Here is an 18,559-nt window from a genome sequence, read left to right as displayed (position 1 = left end):
TTATACATGGTTTTTTAATCCACTAAACAGATTAGAAAAAGTTAATTTGTAAATTATCTTCTTAAAATGTTATTTATTTTTACGTAATTATTTATTTTAAAATAATTTCTATGGTTAATGAACTATAAATCTTACATTAATTATGTAAAGTAAAAGGGTGTAACATTTTTTTGTTTTTTAACATAACTGCTATCTTATGTTTGAATTTTTAAAAGTACCTTTATGATTCTTCTGAAAAACATTGTAGCAAGTAGAGTTTACTGACTTACAGCTCTCTTTTGAGCAGGATTATAGATTGTTTATTTTTGCAAAGTAAATTGATTTTGCAGACAAAGACTACTCTTTACTATGGCAAAACTGATTTATTTTTCTTTTTCCTTTTGCCAAACTACCAAACAGTTCAAATACTTTTGGCTTACTTTATCTCAAATATAATTGTAAATGATATTTATATATTGTTATAGTTTTCTGAATCTCGTTTTTATAGACACAAATGTGTCTTACTTCTATGGAATTTATGGAATACTAATGGTAATGTTAGTACTAACAGAAGTAGTTTATTTACTATTTGATAGAAGTGGTCCTTTGAAACTCTTAAGAAAATTATCTTAATAAAGTTCAAAGCATTTTAGTAATGAGAATTAAAGGAAAGAACCATCTTTTTTTTTTTTTCTGAAACAGGGGTTATTAGGTAGCGGTAGTAATTTTTTATTTTCTACATTTAAGTTTTGTAAATAGTATCCATATTTAATTGTTAGTGTTTAAAACTGTATAACTAGTTCTGACAGATCAATATTTCCAAATTAAAATTTGATTGTCATTTGCCATTTTGCTACTATAGGATCCTATCCTATTTTATCTTTAGTATGCTTTCAGACTTCCTGAAGTCCAAAGATAGACAGTTATCAAATATATCTAGCCTTAGTTTTTTTTAATATTCATTGTATTTTTTCATAATTTTTCAGATTTTTAAAGGAAAATCAATTTTAAAATACTTTAGAACTTAACAATCTTACAAAACTTTTGCTTTTCATGGAAGCTATTTACATAGGAGCTGGTGATATAGATTTAAAGAGCATCCATATTTGATAACTTTTAAAACTGCATAACTAGCTCTGACAGGTCAATATTTGCAAATTAAAATTTGTCTCTCATTTGCCATTTAGCTACTCTAGGATTCTACCCTGTTTTATCTTTAGTATCCTTTGAGACTTCCTGAAGCCTAATGATAGACAGTTATCAAATATCTAGCCTTATTTTTTTATATTCATTGTATTTTTTCAAATTTTTCAGATTTTTAAAGGAAATTAATTTTAACATACTTTAAAGCTTATAATCTTACAAAACCTTTGCTTTTCTATTTCTTTAATATTTCTTTTGTAAATAACTAAATTACACTAAAGTAGACTATTAAGACAATAATAATGTAATGCTTATTCCTTCAGCTTTCCTCGCCCTGTGAAGACTACTTGGTTAAATAGAAATGCACCAGCACAAAACAAAGATTCTGTGATTCCTACTCTTGAAAGTGTGGTCTTTGGTATTAACTACACAAAACAGTTATCACCAGATGTAAGAATTGAATATATTTATAAACCTTCTGTTTCCTCTCATTTTATTTTTCCCTTATCTTAAAAGAAATGTTTTTAAATATTTTATCTGTGAATATGGTATTTCCTTTGTTAATTATTTGGTCTCAGTAACTTAGATATCTAATTAAATATAATTGTAACAAATTGGTTAGTTCCAGTTATCTAGAATGAAAACTAACCTAATATTTTCAAAATTTTACCAAATTTAGTGAACAGAAATCTTTAAAAACCAGTTAAACTTTTAAGATTGTGACTATCAGTTCTTGGTCCCTTTAATAGAACCAATTGAATCTTTCCAAAGGAGCCTTGAAAGAACAGTGTCCAAATTGAGACCCAACTTAGAGTAGTACAAGTATAGCCATTACTATAAAAGGAAGAAGGACTTTCACTGTAAATGTAGAGTGTCTGTCCTTCAGTCCTAATATAATATGAATTTCCTTTTACCAAAAATGATAATGTAATCTGCTTGTTTATAAAAATCCATTATAACATTGTGTGTTGGAACATGCTTGTAATCCCAGATGCTCAGGAGACTGAGGCAAGAAATTCAGTGTTAGCCTTGGCAACTTAATGAGACCCTATCTCAAAAATTGTTTTAAAAAAGGGTTTGGGATGAAGATTAGTGGGAGAGCACTCCTGAGTTTAGTTCCCAGGACTGTTTAAAAAAAAAAAAATTCACTCTAATTGAAATTACTATGGTCACATTTTATTGTGTTTACTTTTATGAACAACTCTAAAATACTGTTGAATTTCTTATGTGTTTTATAGTAACTATGGTTAGCAAATGCTTAGTATATCTTTTCCAAGTTTCAAGTGGAATATATTTAGATTATTGATTACTAATATTTTGTTTTCCAAATTTGTTCTTTGTTTAGGGTTGTAGCTTCATCATTGCAGAGTCCTTCCTACATCATGCCTATCGTTTTCATTATACACTTTGTGCCACTTTGCTGCTAGCCTTCAAGGGATTGCACAGCTACTTCATTACGGTAACAGAAGAGATTCCCTCTTGTCAGAAACTAGAACTGGGTATGTTAAAAGTAGCTAGACCTGTCCTACAGTTCAAATCATTCTTTTATTCTTTTTTGCTGGTTAAGAGCTTTGCCTTAGTTTTTCTATACTAAAACTATACTATTTGTGTGCTTCATTTTTACTTCTCTCTCAATTCCATCTTTTTCATCCCTTGTTAGTTACTTTTTGCAATATAAAATTCTTTGTTATAATATTGAGAAATAACTTCTCAATTAGTTTGTTTGAAATGAGTCTTTTGATAGATTTTTTTAAAATCATATGCCAATGCAATGCTCTTTAAAATGTAATCAGAAATTATACTAGAAAGTAAAACAAGTATCTATAAAATCATTGGAAGGTGAATTCCAAGTATATAACAGTCTAAGCAGATTATGGGTACTTGGAATATTTTCATATGCATTTGATTTTAAGTTAGCTCAGATCTCTATTCCTTTTATGTTACTTTAGGAAATAAGAGCATTACTCTGTATTTTAACAAACATTTTGAAAATTACTTAAATCATTTAAAAATAATCAAGCTTCAGTTTTAGTCTGAGTGGTGTCTACATATATGTTATAGTACATAATAAAAATCATACTGCATTGATTTTATATAATATTTGTAGTTCCCAAAATACTTTTACATATATCCTTTTCACAGAAGATAAAGTACTGGGATTGGCAAATAAGTTTTTTTTTAGATTTTCTATGGTACTTTTATAAGCTTTTATTTTCAAATACTAGCTCATAAAAAATAATTCTGAAGAGAATTATTTTTATCATTATATAATTGAAATTGCTTTTAAAATTTTACTTAAATCTATATTATTTATATATTTCTTTTTTCCTCTAGGATCTCAAATTTAAACAATATTGATGCATTATTAAAAATATTGATGCATTATTAAAAATATTGATGCATCACTATTACTAAAACTAGTTCATGGGTTTGAAACTAATTAGGCTATTTTTTTAATTGTTTGGTGTTACAAAACAGTTGCAAGGATCAGTACTTACCCCACTTTAATTCAACCCTCAGAAAATGCTGGAAATTGTACCATTGGCTATCAAGGGATTACTCTAGTGATTTAATTGATTCTATTATTTAATCAGTTCCTTTCACACATTCTTCACTTTACTAGGCACAGGTATTAAGTGTTCAGAATGCTTGATTCAGTGATCTACACAGATACACAAGCAAAAGGAAAATGTGTTTATTCTTTTTTGACCATGTATTCTTCCTCAGAACAAAACTAGTAGTGTGGAAAAGATAACCTTTTGATCTTAGTCTCTGAACTACTCTTTTTTCCTTTCTATTTCCTTGCTATTTCATATTGACTTTCCTATTTCTTTTACAAAAATTCCTTATAAGGCTCCTGCCTCAAATGTAAATTGTTTAAATATTTTCTTTCAAGAATGAAGAAATCATTTATACAGTAGAGCTAATTTAGTCTTTTCTTTATCCTCAATTACTGGAAAAATTATGTTTAATTTTTTTTAATTTTGTAAATTAAAACTCAAAAACATTTTCTTAGAAGAATATGGTGTCAAATACTATAAAAGAATACTGTAATTAAATTCAAGGAGGCATTATCATTGTGCTTAAACAAATACATTTGGAACTATTTCTCTCATTTTCTCACTTTGCATCTATCAATACAAAGTGGTTTTGATTTGTAAGTAAGGAGATTGAAAAAAAGCAGATATGGTGCATAAGTCAGAAAGGAAAGGTGAAGACACCCAAAAGGCAGGGGGTGCAAAGTTGCTCTAGGAATAACACCTCCTATCAGTGTAATTCCCTTAGGCTTTTTATTAGCACTTACTGTGTCAGTCTCTGTGTAAGGTGCTAAGGAAAGTATAGTCTTTGTATTCTAAAAACTTTGATTTCTTTTCCCTCTCCTTTCATAGCAACTATAATAAGAAATCAGCTCAGCATTGGGATGGGCAGGAAAAACTTACCTGACAAAGCAAGGCTTCTTGTAGTTTTAATATGAGATAAGCCTATAAATGCCTTTGTAAAGATGTCCGTCTGCATGTAATATTCAAGTTGATGTAACATATAATATTTACAAATGAAAAAATGCATGAATCACATTTTTAACCTAGGGAAAAATATTTCTAAAAAATTATTTTATTGGTAAACTATATAATTAGTAATTAAGCAAAAACATTTTAAAATCAGAGCCTTATTTCAAATAGCATAGACAGTGGTAGCACTTTATTAGTATTCTATTAATATAACTTCAGCATGATAATTCATTAAAAATTAATATTTTTAATTTTCCTTCAGGTAAGGATGGCTTTTGTTATATAACTTTGGGCTTATTTGTGTAATATAGGAAATTATAATTTAAAAAGCCCTTAAATTTAATTTCAGGAGCCAGTTACTAAATGAATGTAAACTGTATTCCAAATAACTTACTTAATTATTTTATCAGATAATAAAATTCTAAAGTAAACCCAGTTGGTTTTAGATAATTTAATAGTAGAAATAGAATAAAATTATTAGGGTCTTACACTTATATTTACTCAAAATACATTTGTTGGATGGATGGATGTATACATGAAGTAGTGCAATACAGTTTCATTGTTACTTGAAAAAATATAGGTATCAACACATAGCTATGACAATTTCCTAGGGTTTTTTAAAATCAAGACTCATCTTCATTAAATACTTATTAATACTTTTTGTTCTTAAACTTTTCTTTACTATTTGTGTTTTCTTCTTTTCATTATATATTTTAGTTTATTATTAAATATATTCAGAGAACATCTAAAAATGTTCCTAACTATTCAAAATAAAAATATTTGTTATATATTCTGAACTTATCAACTTGTTATACTAGCAAAATAAGATTTTAGACACTAACATTTTTATAATATACTGTCAACTAAGCATCACTGTATTTACTAGTTTTAGTAAATGGATATAAAATATTGTTATATTTTCTTTTTTTTCTTGAGTTTTCAAATAAAACTTAAATATACTTAAAATTCTTAAATTCTATCATACTTTGAAAAATTTACCTAAGCTCTGTTCCCAATTCTTTTTTAAAATAATACCTTGAGGTCCTTTCTGCTTTTTGCCTTTTCCTTTTCTCCTAGATGAATGATGTACATTTTTTGATGATATTAGTTGAATATTGGTTTGATGCAAGGAGCTCTACTGAAAATTAGAGTCAAGACTTCTGGAATCTAGTTTTTGGCAAGTCACATAACTTGTGAGCCCTAGTATCTCTACTTATGAAGCAGGGAGTTGACCTACTAATCTATGAGAATCCTGCCAACACTAAAATTCTAAGTCAGAGAAATTAAAACATAAAAATAACATCAGAATATGAATGTTGAGTGACACAAATATCTTAATTTTAAAAAGTAATATAAAGTTGAATGTACATCATTTGTAATTCTGATAAGCTAATTAACTAACTGCACTGTCAGATCAATACTAAATCTGTTAACAAGTTGGAAAATTCTAGTAAATTTTGTTGTAAAAGGAGTATAGTAACTAGTGCTGTGTACAATCCTTATAACTAGCCAAGGCCAACATGCAGGTCCTTTATCAACGCCTTCTCAGAAGAAAACAGCCAAGAACCCAGAAAGACACCTGTGTAGGTATGTTTACAAATAGGTTAATTAAATAATCCCTTTTAATTAATATGGAATTTTGCTTTAGTGTAAAATTCATTAATTTATAAATATAGTTTATTACCACCACTTTAAAGAACTTACTAGTAAGATCATTTTTCTTTGTAGATAAATTTGGGTTAATTTCTTAATTAATTTGTAGTACTGAATTTTTTTATATAAAATAAAAAATGGTAATTGCAAAGATCTCTTTGACTGTTTCAGTAATCTTTTGAGTGTCTACAAATACCACTTTTTCAAAACTGTATATTGCCAGAAATTGGTTAAATTTGCTTATCTTTGGATAGGTCTAATGGTAAAAACTAAAGCTAGTTTCATGCATTACAGAGATAAAAGAGAGAAATATCCTCAGTATTTGGTTTTGTGTTTTTAGTTAATTTGCTTTTATTTTTGTTGTTCTAAGTTAAAAAAAATAAATAACATCCAGTCACTAATATCCTGATATTACATATGTTAAGGGAAATTTGACCTAGCAACCCCACTTCTGACAATCTTATCATAAATATATATGTACAAGCTTATAAATATATATATATATGTTTTATATATGTGTATACATATGTTTATATGTTTTATATATGCATATGTATGTATATATATATATATATATATATACATATATATATATACACACACACACATACAAGCAAGTTTATTGCTGTATTGTTCTTTGTAACAAAACACTAAAAAGATAATGACCATTATTTGGGCAAAGAGTGGACGATGGAAGAAATTATGATGCACCCACAGCAAGGAATGTAGTCATTTAAGAAAATGCTTTAAGAAATTTAAAATTTTATTTTACTTTAAGTCATGTAAGAAAATTCTGTGTAGGACTACTGTGAGAAAAACAGATGAAAAACAATGTATATACACAACCTCGTTTTTAAAAAAGTTTTACTCATAAACACGTACATACACACAACACATGTATGTTTGAAAAATGTGAATATTTTGAAAATATATAAATATTTTGAAAAATATGTAAGGCTGTGTTCTAAATTGTAACTCTGAACAGGCAAGAGGAGCCAGTCCCCCCAAAACAATATAAATCACATTTATACATTTCTATAAAATTGCCATGTTGTGTCTTATGTCTCTTTAAAAGAAAATATAATTAAAATGGCATTTTAAAACTCCCTAAATGATTTTGAAATATTTCACTTTTGACTTTGAAATTATCTTGTGCTTTTGTATATTCTTTAAGATGATGTTTGCATTGAAGTAACTCTCATTAGCTATAATTGAAATCTACCATTTTATGCTTTTAGCCTTTTGTATGTAAATGTTACAAAAATGTGTTAAACTTAAAAAGTTTATTTTTTTAAATTCAGAGGTAGGCTGTATAACTTATAGAACTAATTTTAATGATTTTCTTTTATCATAAGAAAAGATCATGAGTACTATGAAATCAGTTGTTAGCATAAGGAAGTTGTAATTTTAATGCAGACTTTGCTGATAATTAACTTTAGTTTTGGAAAACCTAACACTAGGTTAGGTATAAGGTTTCACTATTAGATAAATCAGTTTTACGTAATTTACCTAATAGTGAAGAGACTTATGAATTCAGCTAATGAGTGAATTTTAGGATATCATAGACTGTATTCCTGCTTTTGTATGAAAATAATCAAGCTTGCTTTCACAACAAGATGATGAAATTTTGGGTGATCATGACTCTGCCTTTTTAGTACTTAAAACTATAGTTTGTTTGATTTCTAGTTTTAAAAAGGTTTGATTTCTAGTTAAAAATTAAGTATATCTAAAGATGATGTTTTAGGTCTTAATGTAATTCGTTCCTTTATAAAAAATAACATCTTTATATACCATTAGTTTTTGTATTCCCTTGTAAGTATTGCCTTTTTTAATTGTAAATTATACATTGCTTATAGGTCATTGTAGCATACATTAAATGAATCAGGATTGTATGGCAAAAAATTGCTTCACTATAAGAATTTCTTATTGAGTGTGCTGGGAATGTCACTCAGTGGTAGAGTGCTTGCCTGTGCAAGCCATGCGTTCAATCCTCAGTACCAGGAAAACAAACAAACAAAAATTCTTGTAGAAAACTAAGTTTATTAAACTAAGTTAGTAGCCAACTTTTTATTGAAAAGGATTCTGTTGCCCATTTTCATTAAATAGCCCACAACCTAGGTATGTTTTAAATATGTTCTATTTTCAAAAATTTATTTTACCTTAACTTTTATATAAAAAGCAAAGCATAATCACATATAACAAAATATTAAACTTTACTGTAAATTGTAAAATATGAAATGCAGAAAAAATTAATTATGTTTTGTCTTTTCTATGACACTGTTGTACAAGTTACCTACATATATAGTCAATATTTTCTTGACTGTGTTGGCCTCTTGTGAGAACTGAAACACATTAATGATCAGAACATTGAATTAATAATCATATTACCTAATTAATTAATGTGTTTATGAAAATATATTACAGTGAAAATTTGTTGAGTGTAGCCAATATATTTCTCAATCTTTTGGTTGTTTAAAGGGAATTTGTTTATATAATTTCAAAGGCAGTTTTCAGATCTAACACTTAAATATTTCCTCTAATTACTCTTTACTCCTTTCAGAGGAAATGGATGTAGAAGCTCGTCTTACTGAACTATGTGAAGAAGTTAAGGTACTTGGATTTTAAAATTCACATTATCAAGTTATTTGAATGGTTTCTGTTTTTCTATTCTAAATATTTTGTCTAAGAAAACTTAATTATTTATCTTATTTAAAATACAAATATAATTCAGTTGATCATGGTAGAACCATAATTTAGTTGATCAAAATAATTTGACTTCAGCATAAAATTATCGTTTTAAAAGTATATTATTTTGCATATGAATGAAGTATAAATAAAGCACGTTACTAATCAAAAGTATACATTTTCTTCTACTCATTCAAAATTTTTTGGACATATTTTAAAAATATCACTTAAGGGGCTGGGGACGTGGCTCAAGCAGAAATGTGCTCACCTGGCATGCGCAGGGCGCTGGGTTCGATCCTCAGCACCACATAAAAATAAAACAAAGATGTTGTTTTATTTTAAAACTGAAAAATAAATATTAAAAAATTCTCTCTCTCTCTTTAAAAAAAATCACTTAAACTTGTATATCATGTTTTTTATTTTAAAAAATGACATTTTAAAAATGACAAATTGTGCTTAATTCCCAGAATCACAAAGAAAAAAAAGGCAGTTTCAATTCAACAGAACAATTTTTATCATCCTTGCAGTTAAATTGAATAGATTTTTGTTTTTCTCTTTATTTTTTTATTTTTCATTGTTTGTTTATTTATTTATTCTTCTCTAGAAGACTAAATGCTTTAACTATTTAAGTTCACTGTGTATTCATTTTGGTCAACTGCGGTAAAGATAAAATCAGAGGCTTGAATCAACAAACTTATGTATTTTATGTGAAGTGTATTTTTGCTTAGAAACTTTAATGAGAATTAGGGGCTGAGGATATGGCTCAGTTGGTAGAGTGCTTTCCTCGAATGCAGAAGGCCCTGTGTTCAATCCGCAGCACCACCACCCCCCAAAAAAAAGAAGAAAGAAAATTTAATGAGGACTAGATTCTTTTGAAAAAGTTATTTACCTTCTCCTTAAAAAGTTATTCACATACAAGATATATATGTAATTTTGTATTCTAAGAGGATTTCCCCACAATTCAAATAAGTATTTTCTTTACAACCAATGGTCTTATAATCTTTGCCCAAAAGAACAGTTAATACTTTAAAGTAATCTTAAGATGTATGCAGTTAGTATGAAAATTTCTGGAGTGTTTCACTGAGAGATTGAAAAATTTGAATGAATTAACATATTATACTATGGCAAGAAAAATGATCACCAAAAGATATCAGTTTGTCTCATTAATCATTTTAATGAATTGAAATCAAATTCCCTTTGGGAATTTAAACTTGTATTTTAAAAATCTTTTCAAGAAACATAAAAAAGACTAAGAAAAGCTTTAAAAGTAATACAAATGTAGAAGTATTTGTCCAACCAGATATTTAAATATATATAAAACTACAATAAGAGAAATAGGAAAATAGTTTTTCTTCTCTTAAAATGATAGGCAAGTCAGTCAAGTTAAATAGCACTGAAAGACATCAATTTGTAATAACTAAGTATATGATAAAATATGATGAACATTGGGATTATAAGTGATGTAAGCTTTAGCCCTTTGTGCCATACCAGAGAAGTAGTTCTAAATGGACTAAATAGTTAAATTTTCAAAAAAATTAGAAATATAAGTAGTCTATCTTGGAATATAGAATGACTCCTTCAGACTAATAGTAAAGTACAAAATAAAATAAGCTAAGGATGATCCAAAACTCCTTTATAACAAAATACACTATAAATTTAAAGCAAGCCATATATTAGAGGACAATGTTTGTAATATTTAAAACAGGCAAATGATTACTACTCACAATATATAAGGAGCTCCCTTGTACCAATTTCAAAATAACACCCTTGGGCTGGAGATATAACTTAATTAGTAGAGTACTTGCCTCACATGGACAAGGCCTTGGGTTCAATCCCCAGCACCACAAAAAAAGAAATAAATAAAAAATAAAAATAACACCCTTGTTAAAAAGGGATATACAGAGGGAATATACAAATTGGCAATTCTTAGAACAATTTAAGCTACTTAATTTGATACTTAGTATTACTGAAAAACAGAAAAATACAGGTTTAAATAAAGAGTTTGATTGGGTTGGGTTTGACCCAGGAAATTTGCAAAAACAAGAGTGACTGCTAGCACAATTCACAATAGCTAGACTGTGGAACCAACCTAGATGCCCTTCAATAGATGAATGGATAAAAAAAATGTGGCATCTATACACAATGGAGTATTATGCAGCACTAAAAAATGACAAAATCATGGAATTTGCAGGAAAATGGATGGCATTAGAGCAGATTATGCTAAGTGAAGCTAGCCAATCCTTAAAAAACAAATGCCAAATGTCTTCTTTGATTTAAGGAGAGCAACTAAGAACTGAACAGAGGGAAAGAGCATGAGGAAAAGATTAACATTAAACTGAGACGAGTGATGGGAGGGAAAGGGAGAGAGAAGGGAAATTGCAAGGAAACGGAAGGAAACCCTCATTGTTATACAAAATCACATATATGAGGTTGTGAGGGGAAAGGGGGGGAGGGAGAGAACGGAACAACAACAGATGAGGTAGAGAGGGAAGATGGGAGGGGAGAGGAGGGGGGATAGTAGGGGATAGGAAAGACAGCAGAATACAATAGTCACTAATATGGCATTATATAAACATTGTGAATGTGTAACTGATGTGATTCTGCAATTTGTATTTGGGGTAAAAATGGAAATGCATAACTCACTTGAATCAAATGTACGAAAGATGGAAAAAATTAAAAAAAAAAAGAGTGACTGCTAATCTCCATTGTAAGTAAGGATAATAGGGAAACTAGTAATGGCATATGTTGTTAATGATGGTTTAAATTGATTTTTTTAAGGTAACTTATCACTCTGTTTTAAAAATATTTATTTAGTGCATGTTATCTCCCATGCAAGTTATTTAAAATTCTGTTTTATAAAAGTACGCACATGTGTACACAAATATGATAAAGAATCTCATGGATTATGTAGACTCATATAGTCATTTAAAAGAATTAAGTAAATCTCTATGCATTGACATGGATTACTTAAGAAATATTTATTCAGTGAAACTCCACATCATGTACAACCATATGAATAGGATCCTAATTAGAATAAGTTATACTTCATGTATGTAAAAATATATCAAAATATACTCCACTGTGTATTTATTGATCTATGATGGCAGATAGTGTTTTCATGCTGAAAAGCTCTTTATATTAAAAGTAAATTGATGATAAATATGAACTTATATGTATAAAAAAAGTTAAAAGCTATGTATTTGATCGTGTTCATGTGATTACATTGAAAATAATTTTTTAGGTTCTTAACAGTAATACAGAAAAGAATTGCATGAGAATTGTAAAGGGGAATTTTATCAAAGTAATTCATATAGTATACGATTATTGCTAAAAAGTTTGTTTGGGTACACATATATAAGTTCTTATATGTAAATAGACATCATAAAATCTTACAACATTGCCTAAGGTAAAATTTTAACAACAAAGAGCAGACAAAAGCTATAATGACTATATTAAGAGCTTTTAAAAATCAGTAATAAAACATGTAATTAGTTTTTCATATTAGCCCAAAGTAGACACCTAATTACAAAAAAAGGTTAATAAGTATATGAAAAATATTCAGTCTCAGAAACTATCACAGAAACAAACATTTACTCTGATACAATTTTTAATCTGTCAAATTGGCTGCATTTTTTTTTTTAACAGTGTTTCTTGAGATGTGATGAGGTACAGACTTGTATACCTTGTAGATCTTTTTCAGAGATTAGTTTGGTGGTATGTATCCAAAAAAAAAAAAAAAAGTATCCTATCTCATTTGAGAGTATATAGATGGTAATTAAAACTTTGGGAGTGAATTTCAGCATTCCTGTAAAGACTTGACGACTACTACCATTTCCTAGGGAAATGAAGTCATTCATCTGTGTGGTTATAGATTTAGTGTTACCAGTAATTGAAATACAAATTTTTGCACCAAGATAATGAATTAAAGAATATCCTGCCCTCATAACAAAAATGCCTGCCCCCATCAGAAACAATCATTCTGATTTATAGTCTTTATTTTTTCAAGAAAACTAGTTGCATTTTATAAGAGTCTTCATGTCACATTAAAATTTAGTACTCAACTTTCATGATCAGTTCTCATGAATAAAAAATGCAATAATTTATTACCACTTTTAGAACATTGCTAATAGTATTTTATAATGGTGTGTCTACCTGTTTTCTCATCTATTAATCTTTGTATCTCAGGAATATACACGCCAACATTTAAAATGCAATTGAAAAAAGGAGTGGATAAATTATATGTTAGGAAAAAGAAAGCAAATGGTTAACAAGTTTGTATAAGAAATACCCACAAATGAAACAGAACCTGACAATGTAGAAGTGAGAGGGAAAACAGTTTTCCCTTTTCCAAAAGTATTTGAGTCCATTTTGAGGAATTGTGGGTATTTTTAAGTGCTTCACATAGCTGATTGGGAAAGAAAATTTTAAGATCATGTTATCTTTCAAAAATATTTGTAACTTTCATTGGGATTTTTGCATTGTATTTAAAATTCCTAGTATTTGGGTGTTAGAAGTTGATCATTCTATATAAAATTTTGATTGATAATTTTAGAGTATAGTTGATGTTATTTCAATAATAAAATACCTCAGATATTAAAATATTGGTCAAATTATTAAAAATTGCTTTGGTAACTATCAGTTAAGTAGAAAATCATTGGTCAGTAGGTCTTTCTCTAAACCCCTGTGTCTGCATATACATATTTTTTTTTTAAACCAAAAATTTGCCTTTGTACTAATATTCTGAGCAGCATAATTATATGTATTGCAAGTCTCCAGGAGTAGTGGCATGTTTTTCTTGTCATTTCAGAAAATAGAAAATCCTGATGAACTGGCAGAACTTATAAATATGAATCTTGCTCAACTTTGCTCACTTCTAATGGCTTTATGGGGACAGTTTCTGGAAGTTGTAACACTACATGAAGAATTAAGAATATTATTAGCACAGGAGCACCATACCTTGAGGGTAAGTTAAAGAAAAGTAATATTCAGAAATTTTAATGAGTATTATTTACCTTTAGAAAACCCTTATGAATAAAAAGTCTGATTGATAAATCAGAAAAGAGATATTTATCATTGTTTTATTTCTAAAGTTAATACAGTTAAGTATATGATTTCTTAGTAACAACCCCTACTAGTTAAAATTCCCAGAAGAATTAAAAATTAATATAAAGTACTTCCATTCTCTTCATCAGAATCACAAATTACCGTTTTGGCACATTTTCACTTTCATTCCCTCTTTTTGGCTAGAGATATATACAAATAAATATATTCATATATGTATTTTTTTCCTTTGCCATTTGATAATTATAGACATACATTCTTTAGTTCAGCATATATTTCCTAAAAACAAAGATGTTCTTTCACTTAACTATTAATATGACCAACTTTCAACTATTTTATTTTGTACAATACAGAGACCTAATATATGGTCCATATTTAAATTTTACTATTTGCCTTAATCATGTCCTATATGACAAGTTTTTCTTCCTATTTCCAGGATCAAATTCCAGATCCTACATAGCATTCAAATTTGATGTCCCTTTAGGTACAGTTAATCTGGAATAATTTCTCATCTTTTGTTTGTCTCTAATGACTCTGATTTTTTTTGAAGAGGTTCAGTAATTAGTTGGATAGACTATCCTTCAGTTTGGGTTTGTATTATAGTTTCTGGAGATTCATTTTAAGGTTAAGATGATACAATGTTAGTATGGATACATTTTATTTCTTTTTCAGCAAGTAAGTTATATTTTTCTTGGAATTTGCTCAAGTCATTGTTACCAAGTATTAGTTCATAAAGTCCTTCAATCATCTTTTTAATATCTGCAAGATCCATTGTGTTTCATTACTGATATTAGTTATTTGTGATATCATTCTTTTTTAAAATATTTTTTTAGTTGTAGTTGGACACATTACCTTTATTTTATTTGTTTTTATGTGGTGCTGAGGATCGAACCCAGCACTCAAATGTGCTAGGCGAGCGCTCTACTGCTGAGCCGCAACCCCAGCCCCTCCTTTTTAAAAATTTATTTATTTATTCTAATTAAATAATATGAGAGAAGAATACATTTTGATTCATTGCACACAATTGTAGCACAACTTTTCATTTCTCTGGTTGTACACAGTGTAGCGTTGTACCATGTAGGGTAATGATGTCCATCTTATTTCACCATCTTTCCTACCCCCATACCCCTTGCCTGTGCCCAGAGTACATCCATTTTCCCCATATCCCCCACCCCTTAGCATCCACTTATCAGAGAGAACATCCAACCTTTGGTGTTTTACAATTGGCTTACTTTGCTTAGCATGATATTTTCCAATTCCATCCATTTACCTGCAGATGTCATAATTTTATTCTGTTTTAATGCTGAGTAATATTCCACTGTGTATATATACCATAGTTTCTTTATCCATTCATCTATTGAAGAGTATCTAGTTTGGTTCTTCAATTTAGCTATTGTCACCTTTTTCTTGACTGGTCTTCCTGGAAGTTTGCCATTTTGTTAGTATTTTCAGAGAACCAACTTTTAATGTTAATTCTGTCTCTTCTACATTTTTTTCTGTTTGATATTTTGTTTATTGTACTAAACAGGATTATCATTGAATTTTGTAAATGGTAATATATTGTGCTTTCTGACTCCTATTTATGCAATTCAGCAGGAACTTTGATCATAAAGTGTCTTGATATTCTTAGAATACAGTGCTAAACATACAGTAACCCAGAGCAGTCCAGAGGTCATTCATTGTTTGTAGAAGAACAAACTTAGCCATAATAAAGTGTATAGGTTGTCTGATGATGGGTTCTGAAGCAGCACAGTTGAGCTGAGTCACAGAAATGAACCTCTGATAATGAAATCTTTCTTTTTATGTGAAAGCAAGTAGTGAAACAAAGAATTGGACTAAAAACAGGAAATATAAATCTGTACTTGGAAAGAAAAATACAGTAAATTAGTTTAATATTGCTTGAATATATTATGTATCAAGATTAAGAAAGTGCAGATTTTCATATTACTGAAAAATTATATCCCACTGGACCATACAGACTATTTGTATGTGAATGGTCCCCAATGGCCATATTAATGAAAAAGATTAAAAGTCTCCATGATGAAGCAAAAGATATATAAATCGAAACTAAGAAATTGAATGATACAACTTATAAAAAAGCAAAATAATAACTGTAATACTGAATTTTGTATGTGTCAACAACTGTAGAATCCGAGGTTTCACCCTACTTATAGCATACCTAAGCCTACCATAGACTGGTCAGAGATAAAGGATCTCATAGTAATAGCAATAACCAAAGTATTGTCATTTGTGTTGGTTCTCCAAGCCTCAGTTTCTACAATCCTAGTATAAAGAAGGCCAAGTTCAAACCATTGAATTGAATTACACGAGAAAAGTCTTTGCTTATGGACCCCAAATATTTTATTTTAAGTATGTATGTATTATGTATGTATTTTAAGTATGTATTATCATACATACTTAAAATACATACATACTTAAAATAAAAGGTAATGTCTTATTAATTTTCCCAGTCTGGCTTCAAACTTGCAGTCTTCCTGCCTCAGCCTCCCAAGTAGCGAGAATAACAAGCATATGGTGACAAGCCAAGCTTTCCCAAATATTTTATAATAGACAGTAAATATCTTTACTCTGAACCAAAGGCAGTCTTTATCAAGGTTGTAAAGCCATCCTGCCTTTTGCTTCAAAGAGAGACACATCTCTCTATCTTCCCCATGTTTTCTCAGTATAAGTATTCTTGAAAAAGATGGTCATTTTACAAAGAAAGTCAGTGCTTCTGTTCCTGAGACTTGAAGAAATACAGTAGACCCATGAGAAATTATCAGTTTTGTTGTATTATAATGTTTCACTCTATAGCATCAGAAGTGCTATATTTTATGTTGATCATAACGTGTGCCTGGAATAATGTTATAAACCTAGTATTAAGGAGATCATCATATTCACTTTGTAGAGAGCCATATCTTATGTTTTGTGCTATCATTACAGATTTGTATTTTGCCTTGTATAGGCTCTCGTTAGGGCTGCTGGAGTTAGATAAAATAACAGTTAATTTGGCATTCTTTTAGAGATGTTTTATTTATCTTATACCAACTTGTATAAATCTTTAGTTCTTTCATGACAAATGTTCATAAATAATGTTGCTCAGGCCAAATACATAGGGTTGTCAGAATGCCCAGTTAAATTGAATTCCAAATAAGTAGTAAATAATATTTCAATCTAAGTATGTCCAGTGCAACCCTATCAAATAGCATGCAAAAATATCAAAGACTTTTACCTATTTTATATATTTTTATATAAATAAATTATGCCTGATATAGAAAACAGAATTTCTTGGTCATAAAACTAATTTTGAGATTGTTTTTCTTGTGTAGAAACAGACTATGGTAAACTTAAGGTCCTACTCAATATGTGTTTTTGTGGTTCTAACCTAGAGCAATGAAGCCTAAGTTGATATGGTGATTCTGCTATTCTGTTGCTTAATATTAATGTGATGTTGTTCATTTTAACAATTCAGATTAATGGACCTTTCCTTGGAATATAAAATGGAAATCTTTTATAGACCTTCCTAAAATAATATTTCAAACTATAAAGTCATCTGAGAGAAGTTTGAAAAATCATTATATGCAAATTTCTGTGCCCAATTTTGCCATCTGCTTTTTTCATAGTTGTGTCCTTCTTTGCTTCTCTGTTAACTTCTTTGTTAACTACAACTTCTTTATTCTTTTTTTTTTTTTTTTTTTTTTTTAAGTTCATAGCAACAGGTTTGTTACTAAACCTTTTCTGAAATTGTGATTCTATGGGACCACTGACCATAAGCCCAAGAATTCATGTACAAAACAGGAGGAGGGAAAGCGTTTTCTTTTGTAGTTAGGTAGAAGACATTATTATGCTTTTTATCTTTAGGTTTTAATAAAAGCTTATTTGTGGACATTGAAATAGGAATTTCATATAATTTTCAATTGTCACCAGATATTATTCCATTTTTGAAAAACTTCCAACCATTTAAAATGTAAAAAGCATTTTGGGTGTTTTTTACTTCTTAAAATGCTCTTTGAAGAATAATTTATTTATATATTTTACTTAACAAACATATATATAGCAATTATCTGCCAGATACTATGTAATTGATTTATAAATGTTAACTAATTTAAATCATCAGTACAATCTCATGGCTTGGCACGGTAGTGCATGCCTGTAATCCCAGCAATTTAGGAGGCTAAGGCAGGAGGATCACAAGTTCAAAGCCAGCCTCAGCAAAGCGAGGCACTTAGCAACCCAATGAGACCCTGTCTCTAAATAAGATACAAAATAGGGCTGGGTATATGGCTCAGTGGTCGAGTGCCCTTGAGTTCAATCCTTGGTACCCCCCGCTCCCGCAAAAAAATTAAAAATAAAAATTAAAATTAAAAACCTCATGAAGTAAATATTTTATCATTCCCATTTTACAAAATAAATATTTATGTTAGAAAGGTAAAATAATTTGGCTGAAATGGTAGAGATGGGATGGGAACTCAGCTGATACTTTGCATTTCATCTGTTTTTTATATATTTGCAAAATATCAGAAATGAAG

General features: G+C 29.0%; 1 protein-coding gene across 6 annotated transcripts in view; it reads left to right on the top strand.

The window, feature by feature from the left end:
- Fam135a (family with sequence similarity 135 member A) overlaps positions 1 to 18,559 on the top strand; it is a 110,047-nt gene that overhangs the window by 46,400 nt on the left and 45,088 nt on the right. For 5 of the 6 annotated variants that reach the window (XM_076858516.1, XM_076858519.1, XM_076858518.1 and 2 more), the window contains 5 exons: positions 1,446 to 1,572; positions 2,468 to 2,621; positions 6,141 to 6,218; positions 8,845 to 8,894; positions 13,777 to 13,932. In XM_076858516.1, coding sequence (XP_076714631.1) covers positions 1,446 to 1,572; positions 2,468 to 2,621; positions 6,141 to 6,218; positions 8,845 to 8,894; positions 13,777 to 13,932 — 565 coding nt within the window. Of the gene's footprint in view, positions 1 to 1,445; positions 1,573 to 2,467; positions 2,622 to 6,140; positions 6,219 to 8,844; positions 8,895 to 13,776; positions 13,942 to 18,559 lie in introns of those variants that run through there. The other variant, XM_076858520.1, reaches the window with a different exon arrangement.

Source organism: Callospermophilus lateralis, chromosome 6 (assembly GCF_048772815.1).
Source record: "Callospermophilus lateralis isolate mCalLat2 chromosome 6, mCalLat2.hap1, whole genome shotgun sequence".
Classification (NCBI taxonomy): domain Eukaryota; kingdom Metazoa; phylum Chordata; class Mammalia; order Rodentia; family Sciuridae; genus Callospermophilus; species Callospermophilus lateralis.
This window is presented reverse-complemented; position numbering and strand designations above follow the sequence as displayed.